Raw genomic sequence first — 19,300 nt, 5'->3', positions numbered from 1 at the left:
ATATATTTAAATAATATTTAAATTATTTAATATTATTATATTTTAGTAAGAATATAAAAAAATTATTATAACTTCTTGTTAATATTTTAATATAAAATATAAATTTTAAATATTTTTAAGCAATAAATATTAATTATTTATAAAATTTAATTAGAATATATAAACTATATTTTAAATATTTAAATATAATTATTAAATATTTGTAATTAGTATTTTAAAAAATATTTTTTTTATTTTTAATTAATGATTTTAACACATTTGTAATTAAGTATAAAAAAAAGAGAAAGTACTATATTATTGGAGGGGTAAAAAAGTAATTAAACACTAAAAGTGCTTTTGTGAGAGGAAAAGTTAAAAATTTTAACTTCTCCTTTTCAGGAGTGCTTTTCAAAAACACTTCTGAAAAGTTAAAAATTTTAGCTTTTCCTTTTCAGGAGTGCTTTTCAAAAGCATTTCTGAAAAGCTAAAATTTTCAGCCAAAAGCAGTTTGTTCTGCACAGCTTTTTTTCTAAAAGTACTTTTGGAGCCAGAAGTACTTTTAAAAAGCAATACAAATCTGGCCCTAAATAAATCAAAACGCAAAGTACAAGGATCTTTTATAAATTTATTAAATATATTTATTTATTGCACTAATGTAATTTTTGACCTTTGAACCTAAACTAAATTCACATCAGTAATTATACATTTTTTTTGTCTAGAGTTCACATGAAATTATACAATTTTTTTTTTATCTATTTTGGTATTTGAATTTGACAATTAAGTTCATTTTGGCCTTTAGATTCGGAAGATGTAAAAGTTAAGAGTACCACATCATCAAAACTCGATGAATTAAAATCCAAGTTCAAAACCAAAATGTGTCTAGTTGTTAAGTTTAGGTACCAAAGTGAAAGAAAAAATACAGGACCACAATCGACCTAATTAAAAGTTTAGGGGGCAAATATTATATTAACCCTTATTTATTTATGGTTTATTTTCAAATCTCCTTCCCTCTCTCTTTGCACACTGCACACTCTCTGAAACCCTAAAAGCTCTCACCCGTCAGTCCGTTTACCTCTCCAACGGCCCAATCAAGCGATGACATCCGCCCACCCGCCGCCGGCACCGGGACGCGAGCTCTCCAATCCTCCGACTGATGGGATCTCGAACCTCCGATTCTCCAACCACAGCGATCACCTACTCGTCTCCTCATGGGATAAGGTGCTCCCTCACCATCAAAATACCTTTCAAACCTTTAAAGTTTCCTTTAATTTCCAGCTAACAGATTTTTAATAATAGACTGTGAGATTGTATGACGCGAGTGCCGATTCATTACGAGGAGAGTTCATGCACGGTGGGCCTGTACTCGATTGTTGCTTCCATGATGATTCCTCTGGATTTAGTGCCAGCGCTGATAATACGGTTAGGAGGTTAGTTAATGAAGCTTTGGCTGTTTCCATTTTCTTTTTCTGTTTGATTCTCGAGAATGTTTTGGAAAATGAATTTTGGAATCAAGCTTAAAATTGAGCTGTTAGCTTTGCAGGATAGTGTTTAGCCATGGAAAGGAGGATATTTTAGGTAGACATGATGCTCCCGTGCGTTGTATAGAGTACTCTTATGCAGCAGGTTGGTTAAAATTACAAACCTTCTCTTCTCTTTTCATTTAATGTGGATTTCAAGATAATTTGCCTTTGATTTGGCCCTTCAAAGTAGGATTTTTATACCTGCTAGTAGAATGTGCATCGGAAATTTCAAGTTTGTCGAAAAGAAAATAGAATTATATACTTCGGTTTAACTGAAGAAGAAAATGAGAGGATGAAAAGTGTTCATTTTTAAGGATTGGTGCAAGTTGAATCGTAATTGAATGATGTTAATCGCAAATTCCACTCAATCCTGGTGGGTATGAATGAACATATGAGTTCTCATTTAGAATATCAAACTAATCCTATGGATTTTAAGTTGTGGAAATGTACTATACAGGAGAGCTTTTTGTTTCATTTAAGATGTATCTGAATCCTTAATCTTTCATTCTGTTTGTTATAGGACAAGTTATCACAGGCAGTTGGGACAAGACATTGAAATGTTGGGATCCAAGAGGTACAAGTGGCCAGGAGCGTACTCTTGTTGGCACATACCCACAGCCTGAGCGAGTTTACTCATTATCTCTTGTTGGAAATCGTTTAGTTGTGGCAACTGCAGGAAGACAAGTAAATGTTTACGACCTGCGGAATATGTCGCAACCTGAGCAACAAAGAGAATCTTCATTGAAATATCAAACTAGGTGTGTGAGATGTTATCCGAATGGAACAGGTACTAGTTATAACCTCTAAAACTTTTGTAAATTTTTATAAGGTAGGAAATACTATTTAAAGGAAGGCTTAGATTTTACAAGCATTGAAATAAATCATTAGTCCTTGATGTTTAGATATGTAATCCATTTATTCTTCTGTCACTTTTATTTTGGGTAAAGTTGCTTCTCATTAGAAAAGTTTATGCAGGATACGCTCTTAGTTCGGTTGAAGGGCGGGTGGCAATGGAGTTCTTTGATCTTTCAGAGGCCAGTCAAGCCAAAAAGTACGTATCTGTCTTTTTTCCTTTTAGCTGTATATATTGAGGTATATGCTGGTTATGTGTATAACATGAACTTTGGAACTGTTCTTCAGCTGATCCTACCCACTTTTCATTATCTTTTGCTTTTATTAATGGGTTTTTTGGATCATTGGTAGATATGCCTTTAAGTGCCATCGGAAATCTGAGGCTGGACGGGACATTGTATATCCAGTAAATGCTATTGCATTCCATCCCGTGTAAGTTTCTGTATTAGTCCTCAATTTGTATGCTAAGATGGTATAAAGTACATGATGTTGCAAGTATTGTCCTTCCGTTGTTTGTGTTTGAGTAGCTGACATGGACAGATGAGAATTAGTAATTGGAAGCGTTCAAAACAGATTGATCATTTTTCTCTTATTTGATTCAAATATTGCTGAGAAATAAATAAATAAAATGCAAATCTGTATTACTAGCAACTTCCAATCTTTTAGCATTTCAGACACGAGGTTACAGTTTATTGGTAATGCTTTCGAGTTAGGCTCAACTAAGCGATTTTCCTGAAAGCTTAAAAGTTGATCTCGAAAAATAATTAATATCTGCTCCTTCCGACGCGCACAATTGCTAATTTCTGCTTTGATTTTCAACCTGCAGCTATGGTACATTTGCAACTGGAGGTTGTGATGGTTTTGTTAATGTGTGGGATGGAAACAATAAGAAGAGGCTGTATCAGGTAAGTGATTGGATTGAACTGTAGTTTTATTTTCACAGTGAAAGCCCGATAGTTTACCACCAGTTTTAAATGATCTTTTGCAGTACTCAAAGTACCCAACAAGCATTGCAGCTCTTTCGTTCAGTAGAGATGGACGATTGTTGGCTGTGGCATCAAGTTACACGTTTGAAGAGGGGGAGAAGCCGTAAGACAACTCCCACTCACTCTCTCAAATGCAAAAAAACCTCAAAGTAAACCATATAATTCAGACATATCTGAGCACTAATTTAATATCCTTTTTCTTGTGTGCAGACATGAACCGGATGCCATTTTCGTTCGAAGTGTAAACGAAATAGAAGTCAAGCCAAAACCAAAAGTGTACCCTAACCCTCCAGCATAGCCAAGTAAGGATCTCTATATAATTTATGGTAATTTGAGAAATGTGATATGTTGAATACTTTGTAAGTCTTCGATGATCTTAGAGTGTGTTTGGTCAAGTAAAAAAGTAGAAAGAAAATACATTTTGAGTATGCTTGGTAAGAAGAAAAGTGAGAGGAAAGAAAAAAGAGAACTTATTATTTTTCATCGAAGCGTGTAAAAGCAAATCATTCCATAATTGGAATGATAGGAGAGAAAATTAGTGAGATTAAAGCGTGCATCTTTCTTAAATGAAATTAAATCTTATTTTTTAATTCTACCAAGAGTTAATTTTTTTCTTCACTTTTTCATAAATCTTACCAAGCACATAAAAAAAATTCCAGTTTTTTTTTTTTGAATCATAGGCTATTGTTTCTTTTCCACTTCTGTTGAAAAATATTACTAGCTGATTTATAGCATAAAGAAAAAGAAGAATGCTAGCACATTTTGATAATTTTTTAATTTCTCATTGAACACGTTTTTTATAAATTAAAGAAAAAACCAAGCCAAATAGCGAATATTTTTAACAACAATGAGAACGAGCTTTTTTTTTTTAACCCTAACCGTCTAAAACTAGTAGCCCCAAATATTGCTTGGACTAATAAATTCGTTGACTTCAAATCGGAAGTCAAAAATCAAGTAGAAGACTCACCATGGTGTGATTTACATTAGAGTAAATTTGGACAAAGTTAACTCATGGTAAATTTATAAAATTGGATAAAAATCTTCGAGCCTCAACCTTTTCAACATAGTCAAGGCTTCATTATTTAAAAGCTAAGGATTAAATTGTTATTAGATCTAATCACATCATAGTTTCATTGGTCACTTAACCATCAGGTGATAAAAAAAATAATTTTGAAAATGTTGGTGATCAAAATTATAATATTTTTAGTTAAATAATAAAAAAAAGACTTATTCATAAATAAGATGATTATTAGTGTAGTTTACCTTAAATTTTTTTAATACTATTATTACCTTTAAAGTTAATTGCATATATAATTATTAAATTACGGGTTTAATTTTAAATTAATACATAAACTTTAAAACGTTTGACTTAAATTCTCGAAGTACCATGAGCAAGAAGTGTGGTTCAATTATCTCCTTGTGTCTTCATCCTTTTCACATTTGAGGGAAATGTGAAAGAGGTTAGAAATATTTAGAATATTTTATAAGAGAAATGGGTTTGGGTAAATGGGTCAGATATATAATATATAAAATAATCGTTTTGCTCAATTTTCAAGTGATTGACGTACAGTACAGGAGCTTGTACTCTAGTTTCACCTTAGAAAGTATATTATAATCAAATAATATTCTTATACCATTAATTGCCCTCTCTTAAATTTTAAATTGATTTATAAATTTCAAAACTTTTCAATTGAATCCTCAAATTACATTATCATTCAAATCTATACATTTTATTAGTCTAATCTTTAGCTTTAACATTGAACATGTTCAACTAATTTAAAATTCAACCCAAGTACAGAATAATACATTAGATCAAATCCATTGCATAGCAGCCTGTGATTTAGAACTATAATAGGAAAAGTTTAACGTAGAGTGGGTAAGATGGGTGGTGTTCCCTTATTCAAACAGATTCATTTGTACAAGTAAATTATGTATGGATATAATATAACATGCCAATGGGATTTTTAGTCAAATTAATACCAAAAAGGTCTCCTTAAAACCCGATTAAACAAAACCCCCCATTTGGTCAAAGTCTATGGATCCAAAAGCCTCCATTCCCCCCATTGCCCTAAAATTCAAATTTCACATTTTGACCCATCAACTTTAGCAACCCATTCTTCTTTAGGTTTCACATGTGATGCAAGTGATTATGTGAGGAATGACCTCATCACCTTTTGCTTCATACATTTTCTAATGCTTTCACTCCAAACCATTGCTGACTACTACATTTCTTCATTACTCCCATAATTCCTTTAGTTTCGATCAAAGATCTTGGCTTCAAAAGATGGTAAAATTATAGTTCAGTCCTGTCAAAAATCCCAAATTTGTAGAGTAATCCTTTTCAAAAATTTGAAATTCAATTTTTTACTACACCCCAAGCTCGATTCTTGTTAGACCAGAGCTGGGCGGTTTTGTTTTTGGTACTTTAGACTAATGGGATCCGACCTAAATTATTGTTTTTATTACTTAAAGGCTTAGATTTAAAAATGTCTAATTGCTGTTTTAGTCTATTTACTATATTGAAATTTGGGATTTGATCTCTTTACATTAATTTGGTGTGATTTGATTCCTCCATTTTTATAATGTTATCAATGATTCGAAATTGATAGTACCGTTAGTTGCTGCCATTAAAGTGATGATGTGAGTTTTTATTTTACCTTTATTCAATGACGCGATCCGGGTCACAATAAATTTAAATAATAATGATAAAATCACATGTCAGTTGAATTCTTAAAATCGTTTGAAAAAATAAAAAAGAAACGCCACAACTTCACAACAAGAACAAATAGTGTTATCAAATTGAATCCATAAAAAATAATAAAATTATAAAAATAAAAAAATTAATTATATCATATTAAAATATAGTTATTAAATTTAAATTTTCAAAATAATAGAAAAAAATAAAGGCTTAATATAACATTTGGTCCCTAAATTTGACACTTTTTCATAATTTGGTACCTAAACTTTGTTTGGCCCAATTTGGTATCTAAACTTGACACTTTTTTCCTAATTTGATACTTAAACTTGACACTTTTTGCTAATTTGGTACCTAAACTTGTCATTTTTTCTTAAGTTGGTATTTAATCCTTTTTGGGATCCAATTTGGTATCTAACCATGACTTTTTTTTTCCTAATTTGGTACCTAATCCTTTTTTTTTTGCTTTGGTACTTGAACTTGTCAAACATTATACAAATTACTCCAATATACTAACAATGTTATCTTTTTATGAGTTAGCAAAAATAATCAATGTATAGTTGACATATGACAGACGATATAATATTTCTTGGTATTATATGTTCAATTATTTTTAGTTTTATTTATTTAATTAATTGAAAATAATGAATTTCTTTTAATTTGAGTTTTTAAAACTCTTTTTTTTCATATTTAATATTAATTCGTTAAGCATAGCTCAATACCTATTTTTTTAACATGAATTTTCTCCTGACAATATTTTTGTAGCATAACAGAAAAAAAAACACCGTTAGTGTTTTGTGAAATTTATATAACATTTAATAAATTTACGTACCAAATTAGGGGAAAAAATGTCACATTCAGGTACCAAATTGAGCCAAAAAAAGTTTAGGTACCAAATTAAGAAAAAGTGTAAATTTTAGATACCAAATTGGGTCCAACAAAATTTAGGTATCAAATTCGAATAAAAAATACTAAATTCAAGTACCAAATGTTATATTAACTCAAAACTAAAAAAATAATAAGATATAAAAAGATATCTCAAGTGGCAATGCTTTATGGTATGGTTTATTGTTGTTTGAGGCCATAGATGCCGTAACTTAAAGACTATGGAGGTAAGACACAGTTTGATTTACGTGTAATCCTGTTGGCATTCATTTCATATTTCCTTAATGCTGATCCAATTGGCCAAAACTCACTGAAATTATAACATGTCTACGTGGACCATATCTTATCATTTTTGCATTACTTTTATATCCTACCATAAATAAAAGTATATATTTGTTTTCATAACTACTCTTATTGCTAATTTATATTTCTGTTTCTTAGTCTATTGGTATGGGTATTGTTATCAATATAGGAGGACGTGAGTTTGAGTACATTGAAGCAAATTGTTCTCTTATTTATGAGTTGCAAAGAGATTATAAATAATTTTAGGCATTATATCAAAAAAAATATATGATTAAAAAACATATCGTAAGGCATTGTATTTAAAATTAAAAAACGTTTTCATACTTTAGAATCTTAAGAATTTCACTTATTTTCAACACAAAATGTTTAAAATATTTTTTATTGATTTTACTATATTTTTCTCTATTTAATTGCCCATTTTACATAATTCAAAGTCAAATACATAATTTTTTTAATAAAAACTTCAAAAATTCATCCTATTATTTAGGGTTAGTGTAAAGTTTGTTCAATAAATTTGATAATTAGATCCATTATTCTTGAAATTCAATAGTTTTCTTTCGAATTGATCACTGAATTTAGATTTCGTTAAAATATGATAATGGACATTTTTAAATTATGCCATGACATCACTTAAAAATTAAACAAATATAAAATTTATATATATATATTTTTTAATTTTTAAATTTTATATGAATCTTTAAATTTCAGATGATGAAAATGTAATCACAATTTAAAATCCCAATTTAATTTCATCGATGATCAAATTAGAAAAATTATTAATTTTTAATACCAGTGTGAAATAGAAGTAATTTGGATAAACCCTATTATTTATACCAACTTACACATAAGTCGTCACTGCCAAACTCACACGTCAACTTAAAACCAATCCAACACACTTTAGAGCCGCTAGAATTCTTCACTTCCCACTTCCTTTCCAAATGCAAATAAAAAAAGGGGTAAATTCATTATCGGTCCTCAAATTATGACTTAGATTTTAAATTTATTTATAAACTTTAAAAATATTTTAATTGAATTATTAAAGTTAAGGGTATTCGTAGTTCGGTTAAAACTGAATTAACCGACAGAACTGATCTAATTAGATTAATCGGCCGATGGCCGATTAAAGATTTTTTAAAATTTCGAATATCAGTTAATTTAATTTAAAATTAGTTAATTAACCGAATTAAATAATATATATTATGTATAATTGAAATTGTTTTAACTTCTACAGTTTGGATCAAGATTGAAAATTTAATATTAAAAACAATATAGGTAAAAAATTGATCAATTCAAAAAGTACAAAGACTAAATCAATAATTTAAAACAATATAGGGACTAATAACAAAATTTGACTTTTTTAATATGTTAGATACAACTTGTCTATAAAAGAAGTATATAAGTATTTAAAATTTGATTCATGTGTTTTTTAAATAAGTTTGATGTCAAAGCCGAGCTAGAACTCAATACTCAAATTGGCAACTGATCTAACACAAGGACTTAAATTAATGTTTTGAGAACTCAATTAAAAAGTTTTGAAATTGAATGACCAAATTAAAAATTAGAACATAGTTTTGGGGTGGATAGCCGAAATTAAGAATGGGGGATAGAGATGCCACGTGTTAAATAGAAGAATTAGAAATCCACGTGGCGTGATAGTAGAGATTCCAAATAAATGGACGGCATCGAAAGATTTAGTAGTTCGGTTATGTGATGATTATTTAGTATTTTCTTAAACATGTGAAAGTTATTTCAAAAAGGAACCTAAAAAGGTGACACGTGTAAGTCTCACCCAATCAAAGCGCGTTGCGTGCCGTATGGCATGTCGGTTTCGCATTCTGTTAAGCCACTGTTGCTCCCCACTCTCTTCTATTACTGCACTCTACTTAGCTCCACTCCTCTCCGAATTTACATAAATACCCATCACACTAAATTAGCCTTAAAATTAAAATCCAAATTAAAAAATTATATCTAATTTTTTAAAAATAAATTTATATTAAACAAGTTATTTTTATGAAAAATACATACCAACAATTTTTTAAAAATATGTATTTTTTTTGTCTGTTTTGGTACTTAAACTTAGCAATTAATTCAAAATTTATTTCTGAACTTGAAAAATATAAAAGTTTGATGATATGGTACTCTGAAATTTTGTCTCGATTTAGAACGACATTGTTAACAGGGTAGGATGACATAAGTTCGAGCGCGTTTATCCTCCTATTACGAGTGAGAAAAGTTTATGAGTAATTTTAAGCATTGTATCAAAAAAATTATTCTTTTAAATCTTGAAGGAATAATCCAAATTTAGGAATCAAAATGGATGTGGTTCACAAATTTAATACCAAAGCTGAAGTAGTCATCAAATTAAGGGACTAAAAATGATATTATCCCTTTAATTGAGAAATTTCTTGATGTTGGAAAAAGATTGGAAAATTCAAAAAGGGGTAAAATAGAAGGAAGGTTAGTTTATTCTAGAAAACATGGAAGATGGGTTTTCCAGATCCCACACGTGGCTAATTATGGATGTTTCTGGGGATTTTAATTTTGCTGTCTTTCTAGATGCCACCAACCAGCCATGTATTGTAAACTACCAAAATCTAGCACAATTTAACCCTAAACCAATTAAATTTAGCCACGTCATCAACACCCCTTGTTTTTTTTAAATATTATTTGGTTGGCCAGTAATGCAGTAACCCTTCAACATGGAGAATCATTCGGAAAATGAAATTAAGAAGAAATGGGAACCTATTTATTTATTTATAATTTGAAACAAAGAACTTATGCTGCTGCCAAATTAGATTTCTTGAATGTTAAGACAAGTGGTTTTACAGTTATAACGAATTTCTTTTTTTTTTCTATTGGAATTTGTTCCGAGAGTTTCACAAGTAGAATTAAAAAAGTTGATATTATTTTATTTTTAAATATATTTATACAAGTTTATACTAATATATATGTTTTTTATTTTTATAATATTGTATAAATTATATGCGATTTTGGTCAAGGCTAAAATATATAACAATTACAAAAGGGTATTATCCGATGATGGGTCATGCTATATGTGTGGCAATGTGTTAGAAAATATTGACCACGCTCTAAGAACTTGTCCATCAGCGCAAGCAGCTAGGAAAATGTTGGTTCCGATGGTTTGTCTAATGGTTTCATTACCCTTGATTTTGAGCATTGGTTTATGATAAATATCAAGAATTATGATAAATTTGTTAGTTAAGGTGGTAAGGTGAGAAGTTATGTTTGTTAATGTCGTATGAAGGTTGTGGATGTTAACATTAATGGGAGACAACATTAATGGCAAACAATACAAAGTGGTGCAAGTTTAGCACCCTAAAGTTGACTTTGAAAAAGTGGCATGGGATATTTTTTTTTGGTCCTTGAGATAATGGGCTATTTATTGTTTGGTCCTTAAACCTCAACTATAAATAGGCCTTCTCATTTCTCATTTCAATTCATCCCAACCAATCTTTCTCTCTTAGTTTTCTCTCTTCTCCCATTTGAGAATTCTTAAGGAATTCTATTTGTTTGTAATACTTTGGAGATAGTAAAGTTATCATCTGGTGTTAGTGCCCGAGGACGTAGGTATAATTTACCGAACCTCGTTAAATCTCTTGTGTTCTTTCTTGTCCTATTTTTCTTTCAATATTTGAGGGTATAATAGTAGTATTTAATTGTGCTATTAAATTACTATAGAAGGGATATTCTGTCTAAGGAAAGACTTGGTATTTAAGAGATCCATGTGATCCACCTCTCTTCCCTGGGAATTGAACTTTGTGTGATTTTTTAGTACAATAATTTACACGCTTCCGACCCTATTGGAACAACAAGTGGTATCAAGAGCTGAAGGTTAATCGTAGTATGCTCTGTGGTTGCAGTTTAAACTGATCTTCCACATCAGAAAAGATTTCCTTAGGTATATTGAAAGATTATGGAGAAAACGGTCGGTGTAGGAGCTTCAACATCGTCCATGTGGACAAGACCGACAATTGCAAATGCAAGACTGGCCGTGGAGATCTTTGATGGCACGGGCCATTTTGGTATGTGGCAAAGTGAGGTTCTAGATGCCTTTTTTCAGCAGGGTCTAGACATTGCCATTGATGAAGAGAAACCAGATGATGTACAGGAGAAAGATTGGAAGGTGATCAATCAGTTGGCATGTGGCACAATTCGATCATGCCTTTCTCGAGAGCAGAGGTATGCTTTTTCAAAGGAGACTTCTGCAAATAAGTTGTGGGTGGCACTTGAAGAAAATTTTTGAAGAAAAACAGTCAAAATAAGCTCCACTTGAAAAAAAGACTGTTTCGCTTCACATACGTCCCAAGTACCACAATGAATGATCACATCACCAAATTTAATCAGTTAGTCACTGATTTGCTGAATATGGATGAGACATTCAAAGATGAAGATTTGGCTTTGATGCTGTTGGGGTCACTTCCTGAGGAGTTTAAGTTCCTAGAAACTACTCTACTTCATGGCAGGAGTGATATATCTCTGAGCGAAGTCTGTGCGGCCTTATACAGTTATGAACAGAGAAAGGACAAACAGAAAAACTCAATCAGAGATACAGAAGCTTTAGTAGTCCGAGGTCGCTCATACACTCGGAAGAAAACTCAAAAGGGGAGATCAAAGTCAAAGTCCAGACTCGGGAAAGATGAATGTGCTTTTTGTCATGAGAAATGCCACTGGAAGAAAAATTGTCCAAAGCTGAAGAATAAGGGAAAAGCTGCTATAGATGCTTGTGTTGCTAAACATGATACTAGTGACTCTGAACTATCACTGGTTGCATCATCATCGTCGTTCCATTCAGATGAGTGGATATTGGATTCGGGTTGTACCTATCATATGTCCCCTAACCGGGAGTGGTTCTCTGATTTAGTAGAACTAAATGGAAGAGTTGTTTATATGGGCAATGACAATGCCTGTAAAACTGTTGGGATAGGTTCAATCCAATTAAAGAATAAAGATGGATCAACCAGAGTTCTGACTGATGTTTGGTACGTGCCCAGTTTGAAGAAAAATCTTATCTCATTGGGGGCCCTGGAATCCAATGGTTCAGTTGTTACTATGAGAGATGGGGTTTTGAAAGTGACATCTGGCGCACTTGTGATATTGAAGGGCATCAGGAAAAATAACTTGTATTACTACTAAGGTAGTACAGTTATTGGAGCAGTCGCTGCAGCTTCCGACAATAAAGAATTGGACTCAATACAGTTGTGGCATATGAAGTTGGGACATGCCAGCGAAAAATCCTTGCAAATTCTGGCAAAGCAAGGATTGTTGAAAGGTGCAAAGGCTTGCAAATTAAAATTTTACGAGCATTGTGTTCTGGGAAAGCAAAAGAGAGTGAAATTCGGTACTGCTATCCATAATACAAAAGGTATTTTGGAATATGTTCACTCAGATGTGTGGGGGCCTTCAAAGACACCTTCATTGGGAGGAAAACACTACTTTGTTACTTTTGTTATGACTTTTCCAGAAGAGTTTGGGTGTATACCATGAGAACTAAGGATGAAGTGCTTAGAGTTTTTCTTAAATGGAAAACTATGATCGAAAACCAGACTGGCAAGAAAATCAAGCGGCTTAGGACGGACAATGGAGGGGAATATAAAAGTGATCCGTTCTTCGATGTGTGCCAAGAGTATGGTATTGTTCGACACTTCACAGTTAGGAAAACACCACAACAGAATGGAGTGGCAGAGCGTATGAATCGAACATTGCTGGAGAAAGTTCGATGTATGTTGTCCAATGCTGGGTTGGGCAAGCAATTTTGGGCTGAGGCTGTGACATACGCTGGCTATCTTGTTAATCGTTTGCCATCATCTGCATTAGAAAGAAAAATTCCTATGGAGGTATGGTCTGGAAAACCGGCTACAGATTATGATTCCTTACATGTGTTTGGAACCACTGCATATTACCATGTGAAGGAGTCAAAGTTAGATCCGAGGGCAAAGAAAGCTCTCTTTATGGGAATCACTTCTGGAGTGAAGGGATTTCGTCTTTGGTGCTTAAGCACAAAGAAAATGATCTGTAGCAGAGATGTTACCTTTGATGAATCTGCCACATTGAAAAAGGTAGCAGATAAAGATATTCAGACGAGCAATACTCCACAGCAGGTGGAGTGTACTCCAAAACAGGTGGAGTTTGAGCAGATGGGGATTTGCCCAGTTAATAAGTCTAATTCTCCAGCCACAATGGAGGAATTAGAGGTTGAAGAGGTTCTGACCCAAGAACCACTAAGTACACCAGAACCAGTTGCAGTTGCAAGGCCACGGAGAGAAATTCGTAAACCTGCTCGATTTACTGATATGGTGGCCTACGCCCTTCCCGTTGTTGATGATATTCCTATCACTTATCAAGAAGCAATGCAAAGCTTAGAAAGTGATAAATGGAAAAGCGCCATGGATGAAGAAATGCAGTCTCTCCGGAAGAACAATACTTGGGAGTTGGCGCAATTACCGAAAGGTAAAAGGGCAATCGGATGCAAGTGTGTATTCGCAAAGAAAGATGGATCTCCTAGCAAGAAGGATATTCGCTACAAGGCAAGATTGGTAGCTAAAGGCTACGCTCAGAAGGAGGGAATTGACTACAATGATGTATTTTCCCCTGTTGTGAAGCATTCCTCCATTAGAATTTTGTTGGCCTTGGTAGCACAGTTGAATTTGGAGCTAGCTCAACTTGATGTTAAGACAGCTTTCTTGCATGGTGAGTTAGAAGAGGAGATCTATATGACTCAGCCCGAAGGATACACAGATGCTGGTGGTAGAAATTGGGTTTGTAAGCTGAACAAATCGCTATATGGATTGAAGCAATCCCCGAGGCTGTGGTACAAGCGATTTGATAGCTTTATGAGAAGGCAGAAGTACACAAGAAGCAAATATGACAATTGTGTATATTTGCAGAAGCTGCATGACGGATCTTTCATTTATCTACTCTTGTATGTTGATGATATGTTAATCGCTTCGAAGAGCCAAAATGAGATAGATAAGCTGAAGGCTCAGTTGAATCAAGAGTTCGAGATGAAAGATCTAGGTGAGGCCAAGAAGATTCTCGGCATGGAGATAAGTAGAGATAGACCGAGAGGCAAGCTCTATTTAAATCAGAAGCAATATCTGAAAAAGGTATTACAATGTTTTGGTGTAAATGAAAACACAAAACATGTAAGTACCCTACTTGCTTCTCATTTGAAACTTAGTGCTCAATTATCTCCGAAGACTGAAGATGAAAGAGAATATATGGCGAAAGTCCCATATGCTAATGCAGTTGGGAGTTTGATGTATGCGATGGTGTGTACGAGGCCTGACATTTCACAAGCTGTTGGAGTTGTGAGCAGGTATATGCATGATCCTGGAAAAGGACATTGGCAAGCTGTGAAATGGATTCTACGGTATCTTCGAAAAACCGTAGATGTTGGTTTAATTTTTGAACAGGATGAAGCACTTGGTCAGTTTGTAGTTGGATATGTTGATTCCGACTTTGCTGGTGATTTAGATAAACGTCGTTCAACTACGGGGTATCTGTTTACTCTTGCGAAAGCCCCAGTGAGTTGGAAGTCTACCTTACAGTCTACAGTAGCTGTGTCTACTACAGAGGCAGAATATATGGCAGTTACAGAAGCTGTTAAGGAGGCTATTTGGCTTAATGGATTGTTGAAAGACTTAGGAGTTGTTCAAAGTCACATAAGTTTATATTGTGACAGTCAGAGCGCTATTCATTTAGCAAAAAATCAAGTCTATCATTCAAGAACCAAGCATGTCGACGTAAGATATCACTTTGTGCGGGAAGTCTTTGAAAAAGGAAAAATTCTACTTCAGAAGATTCCGACAGCAAATAATCCCGCAGATATGATGACCAAGGTGGTAACAACGATCAAGTTTAATCATTGTTTGAACTTGATTAACATCCTGAGAATTTGAGCACCTTCAGGTGTATGTCGCTCAAGAGTGCATTTGTAGGCACTACAAAAGATAGCTTTATCGAATTTGGGGAGTTGAAGGAAGTGTGTGAAGATGTGATTATCCTAATCAAATCTTCAAGGTGGAGATTGTTAACATTAATGGGAGACAACATTAATGGCAAACAATACAAAGTGGTGCAAGTTTAGCACCCTAAAGTTGACTTTGAAAAAGTGGCATGGGATAATTTTTTTTGGTCCTTGAGATAATGGGCTATTTATTGTTTGGTCCTTAAACCTCAACTATAAATAGGCCTTCTCATTTCTCATTTCAATTCATCCCAACCAATCTTTCTCTCTTAGTTTTCTCTCTTCTCCCATTTGAGAATTCTTAAGGAATTCTATTTGTTTGTAATACTTTGGAGATAGTAAAGTTATCATCTGGTGTTAGTGCCCGAGGACGTAGGTATAATTTACCGAACCTCGTTAAATCTCTTGTGTTCTTTCTTGTCCTATTTTTCTTTCAATATTTGAGGGTATAATAGTAGTATTTAATTGTGCTATTAAATTACTATAGAAGGGATATTCTGTCTAAGGAAAGACTTGGTATTTAAGAGATCCATGTGATCCACCTCTCTTCCCTGGGAATTGAACTTTGTGTGATTTTTTAGTACAATAATTTACACGCTTCCGACCCTATTGGAACAACAGAAGGTTGTGGAAAGGTATGAACTTGGTGATATTCACTGACCAACATCTGAGCACAGATAATATTGTCGTGACTAGTTGGTCTTGGGCTAAGGTGTCAATGAAATTGGGTGCGACATTACAGCAACAAAATTCTTTGTGTTGGGAAAAACTTCTGATTGGATGGGTTAAATTGATTAAGGATGATGGGGTTCATGGTAAGTCTGGTAATGCTACGGCTGGGGTTTTGGTGAGAGGTCATAAGGGGGATTGGGTGGTTGATTATGGTTGTAATTTAGGGGTGAGCTTGGTTTTGGAAGCTGAACTTCAAGCGATTTTGGATGGGATCAAAATAGCGTGGGATAAGAGGGTGTGTCAATTGTTAGTTAAGAGTGATAATAAGATTGCGGTGGATTCAATACTTGGAACAAGGAAGGTGAGGACTCGTAAGGTGGTTTTGAAAATTTGTAACGGGATGAAGAGGGGTTAGCAAGTTCAAATCAGGATATTAAGCATATGTTAAGAACGACGCACATGGCAGTAGATGCAATGTCTAAATAGGCTACGGATTACGCAATCAGGTTCACATCTAGTTAGACATTTTGTTACGAATTAATATTTAACTTAATTATAAAATTTAAAAACTTCACTCAAAGTTTATTTAATTTTTTTAAGTGAATAAATAATCAATTAAAAATTTAGGGTAATATAGTTTGGGAAGTTTATAAAAAATAATTATATAAAATAAATTTAAATAAATAGAAAAGTAGACGCCAAAAGTAAAACAGGCAAGATATTTATGAAAATTAATATGGAAAGAGTTTGAAACTCACTTGCAACTTACAAGCCAAATTGAGATCAGATTTTGACCAAATGAGTCGTGGTGGACACGCACTAACAGACCCCCCGTACTCGAGCGGTTTCGTTTACCCTTTCTAAATTGTTTGCGGCGGCTTAATTACACATGTACCCCCTAAATTGTAAGTTAACCCCAATTGGGTTATAATCAATTCTTCACTTTAAGTTTACATCCATTAGTTAGACTTTGATTGTTGGGGCTGGAGTGATCTCAAACTCAAACTCAAATAAGGGTGTAATTAAGTAGAGACGAGTTTGTATAGTAACTAATTTAAGCTTGATTTAAAATTTAGACTTAATACTTAGCTTGAGATATAATTAAGGTATTTATATTTAAATTCGTTTGTAATTAAACTCTTTTTATATAATAAGGGTAAAAATATAAATTTGTAATATACAGTAATCCATCTCAATAATTATCAAATTAAATTTAAATATTAATAGTTAAAATCACATGTGATTTATTTAGACACTAATTCTGGAGGAAATTAATAAGGGGAGGCGTGTTACTAGTAGCATTGAATTGACTTGGAAGCAGTCATATGAAGGCATAGTCTCCACCTCATGAGAGCATCCCCCCACACTATTTCACCCAATACACCCTCCTCCCCTTTTCTTCGTAGTTGACCCACTTCACTTCCTTCTTAGCTACCACCTTCCCTTCCCTATATATATATTACCCTTTTCACTCAGTCTCTCACACCACACCCCACCTCACAGATTAAACCCCTCCAAAAAAGCTTACTTTTAGCACTCTGTTTTTGCTCTCAAACTCGAAGGGACTCGGAAGTATTAGATATGGCGCTTGAAGCTCTGACCTCGCCGGCGACGCCTTTCACCAACAAATACGATGACGTGGACAACAATTACGTCGAGACATGGAAGAAAGGCAAGCGTTCGAAGCGCCAACGCGGCGACTCTCCTGCTGCTGTTGAACTTCAACCCACCACCGAAGAAGAGTACCTCGCTCTTTGTCTCATCATGCTCGCTCGCGGCTCTTCCGGTGCTGATCGTGATGTTATTCGTCGGTCTTCCTCTTCGTCGTCACCGCCTCCGCCGCCGCCTGCTTTGAAGTTGTCTTACAAGTGTAGTGTTTGTGACAAGGCGTTCCCTTCTTATCAAGCTTTGGGCGGTCATAAAGCCAGCCACCGCAAACCCCTTTCCGCCGACGCCGCTACCACCACCGCCGCCGTCAACGTCGATAACCCATCAACAACCAGCACCGCCACCACCATCACCAGCAGCGGTAGGCTTCACGAGTGTTCCATCTGCCACAAGAGTTTCCCTACGGGCCAAGCCTTGGGTGGTCATAAACGCTGCCACTACGAAGGTGGCAACAACAACAACAAAAATAACAACAACAGCGGTAGCGTTAGCGTTAGCGTTAGCGGGGTTACGTCTTCGGATGGGGGGGCGTTGAGCCACAACCACCGTGCAGTCGACTTTGACTTTGACCTCAACTTGCCAGCCTTGCCGGAGTTCAGTCAAATGTACCCAGATGAAGAAGAGGTTCAAAGCCCATTGCCGACCAAGAAACCACGTCTCTTGATCGCCAAGAAAGAGAAACTGGATTCTTCATTAGCACAAGATTTAGAATTAAATTGAAAAATTCAGATCATTTGTTTTTAATTTTCAATATTTTTTCTGGGATTTGTATTTTTTTTTTCGATGAATTTGTTATGTACAGTGAATTTGTTCATTTGTTTATGAACTATGATCTATCTATCCCCATATTGTAGTCAGATGCTGCCAATTCATTGGTTCATTTCATATATATAAACAAATCATTTTCTGAAACTCGCATTTACGATTATGGATGTGAATGAATCTTTTATTTATTTTTCAACTTTCCCAGGGATGCCGTGAAAAGGAAAAAGTCAATCTATGCCAGAACTTTTTGGGGGTTCAGAACTAAACTTCTTCAGAATTTTATTAAAGAGATAAATTTTCGATTTTCAGTGCCAAGATTCCTGCTTCCCTCTATTGATAAGATTCCAACCGGAAATTGAGAAGGGTTTGCCGCGTGAACACAGCGAAGAGACAGCGGGCAAGAGAGGTAGGCAGCCGTGTTAGGGAAGATATGGTTCACAGTTGAAAAAAAAATGGGCTAACTATCATTCGACCCCATCCCCATGTGGTTTAATGCTTTTAATGCACATGTTGGCACGATCAGTGGATCATAATCATCATCATCATATCTGTTTAATTACAGTTTTAGTCTCTTTAATTTTGTATAATTTGATTCTTTTATTTTTATAATGTTATCGATAATCATTAAAGTAATAATTTTTAACTGTTATTCAATTGCAAAATTAAAATTATAGTGATTCAATCAATAATAAATTTATAAATCGGTTGAATGTTTAATGTTCATTTAATTTGAGTTCAAACCTTATCACTTTCGTTCCTCCTTTATTACTGTTAAAAAATATAGAGACTAAATATTGAATTTAAGTATAACAAAGGGACTAAACCAACAATTACACCTAATAATACTTTTTTTTTTGCACCGCCTTTTGCGTGCCTTAGGTGATTTGACATTCGTGACATATTAGATACTCGCTATTAAATTTTAGTTAAGTCATCACCTCCAAGCTTAAAACTTAACTTAGTAGGATTGTATTTTGAAAATTCAGAT

The 19,300-nt window shown here is 34.0% G+C and overlaps 2 protein-coding genes across 3 annotated transcripts; both read left to right on the top strand.

Moving 5' to 3' along the window:
- The first annotated feature begins 952 nt into the window (after window positions 1-952).
- Window positions 953-3,927, top strand: LOC107918356 (mitotic checkpoint protein BUB3.2). Of its 2 annotated transcripts, XM_041084623.1 has the most exons (10): window positions 955-1,197; window positions 1,276-1,406; window positions 1,520-1,602; window positions 2,020-2,073; window positions 2,161-2,286; window positions 2,475-2,550; window positions 2,703-2,783; window positions 3,178-3,256; window positions 3,340-3,440; window positions 3,548-3,927. In XM_041084623.1, the coding sequence occupies exons 1-10, from the start codon at window positions 1,075-1,077 to the stop codon at window positions 3,633-3,635; spliced, it is 942 nt and encodes a 313-aa protein (XP_040940557.1). In that variant the 5' UTR covers window positions 955-1,074; the 3' UTR covers window positions 3,636-3,927. The 2 variants fall into 2 exon arrangements, with proteins under 2 accessions (XP_016703382.2, XP_040940557.1); XM_016847893.2 differs by having other exon boundaries at window positions 953-1,197; window positions 2,020-2,286.
- Window positions 3,928-17,187: 13,260 nt separating this feature from the next.
- On the top strand, window positions 17,188-18,459 carry LOC121212224 (zinc finger protein ZAT10). Its single transcript, XM_041084622.1, has one exon. The coding sequence runs from the start codon at window positions 17,461-17,463 to the stop codon at window positions 18,265-18,267; it is 807 nt and encodes a 268-aa protein (XP_040940556.1). The 5' UTR covers window positions 17,188-17,460; the 3' UTR covers window positions 18,268-18,459.
- Window positions 18,460-19,300: the final 841 nt, after the last annotated feature.

The sequence above is a fragment of the Gossypium hirsutum genome, chromosome A13 (assembly GCF_007990345.1).
Source record: "Gossypium hirsutum isolate 1008001.06 chromosome A13, Gossypium_hirsutum_v2.1, whole genome shotgun sequence".
Taxonomy (NCBI): Eukaryota; Viridiplantae; Streptophyta; class Magnoliopsida; order Malvales; family Malvaceae; genus Gossypium; species Gossypium hirsutum.
Note: the sequence above shows the minus strand (reverse complement) of the source record. Positions and strands in the feature narration are given on the sequence as shown.

Excerpts from the sequence above, each read along its gene's own strand:
- LOC121212224 (XM_041084622.1), top strand. The coding sequence starts at position 17,461 with ATGGCGCTTGAAGCTCTGACCTCGCCGGCGACGCCTTTCACCAACAAA.
- LOC107918356 (XM_016847893.2), top strand. The coding sequence starts at position 1,075 with ATGACATCCGCCCACCCGCCGCCGGCACCGGGACGCGAGCTCTCCAAT. Across the intron at positions 1,407-1,519 it reads GCTGATAATACGGTTAGGAG|GATAGTGTTTAGCCATGGAA; the intron begins GTTAGTTAATGA and ends TTAGCTTTGCAG. Across the intron at positions 2,287-2,474 it reads ATGTTATCCGAATGGAACAG|GATACGCTCTTAGTTCGGTT; the intron begins GTACTAGTTATA and ends AAGTTTATGCAG.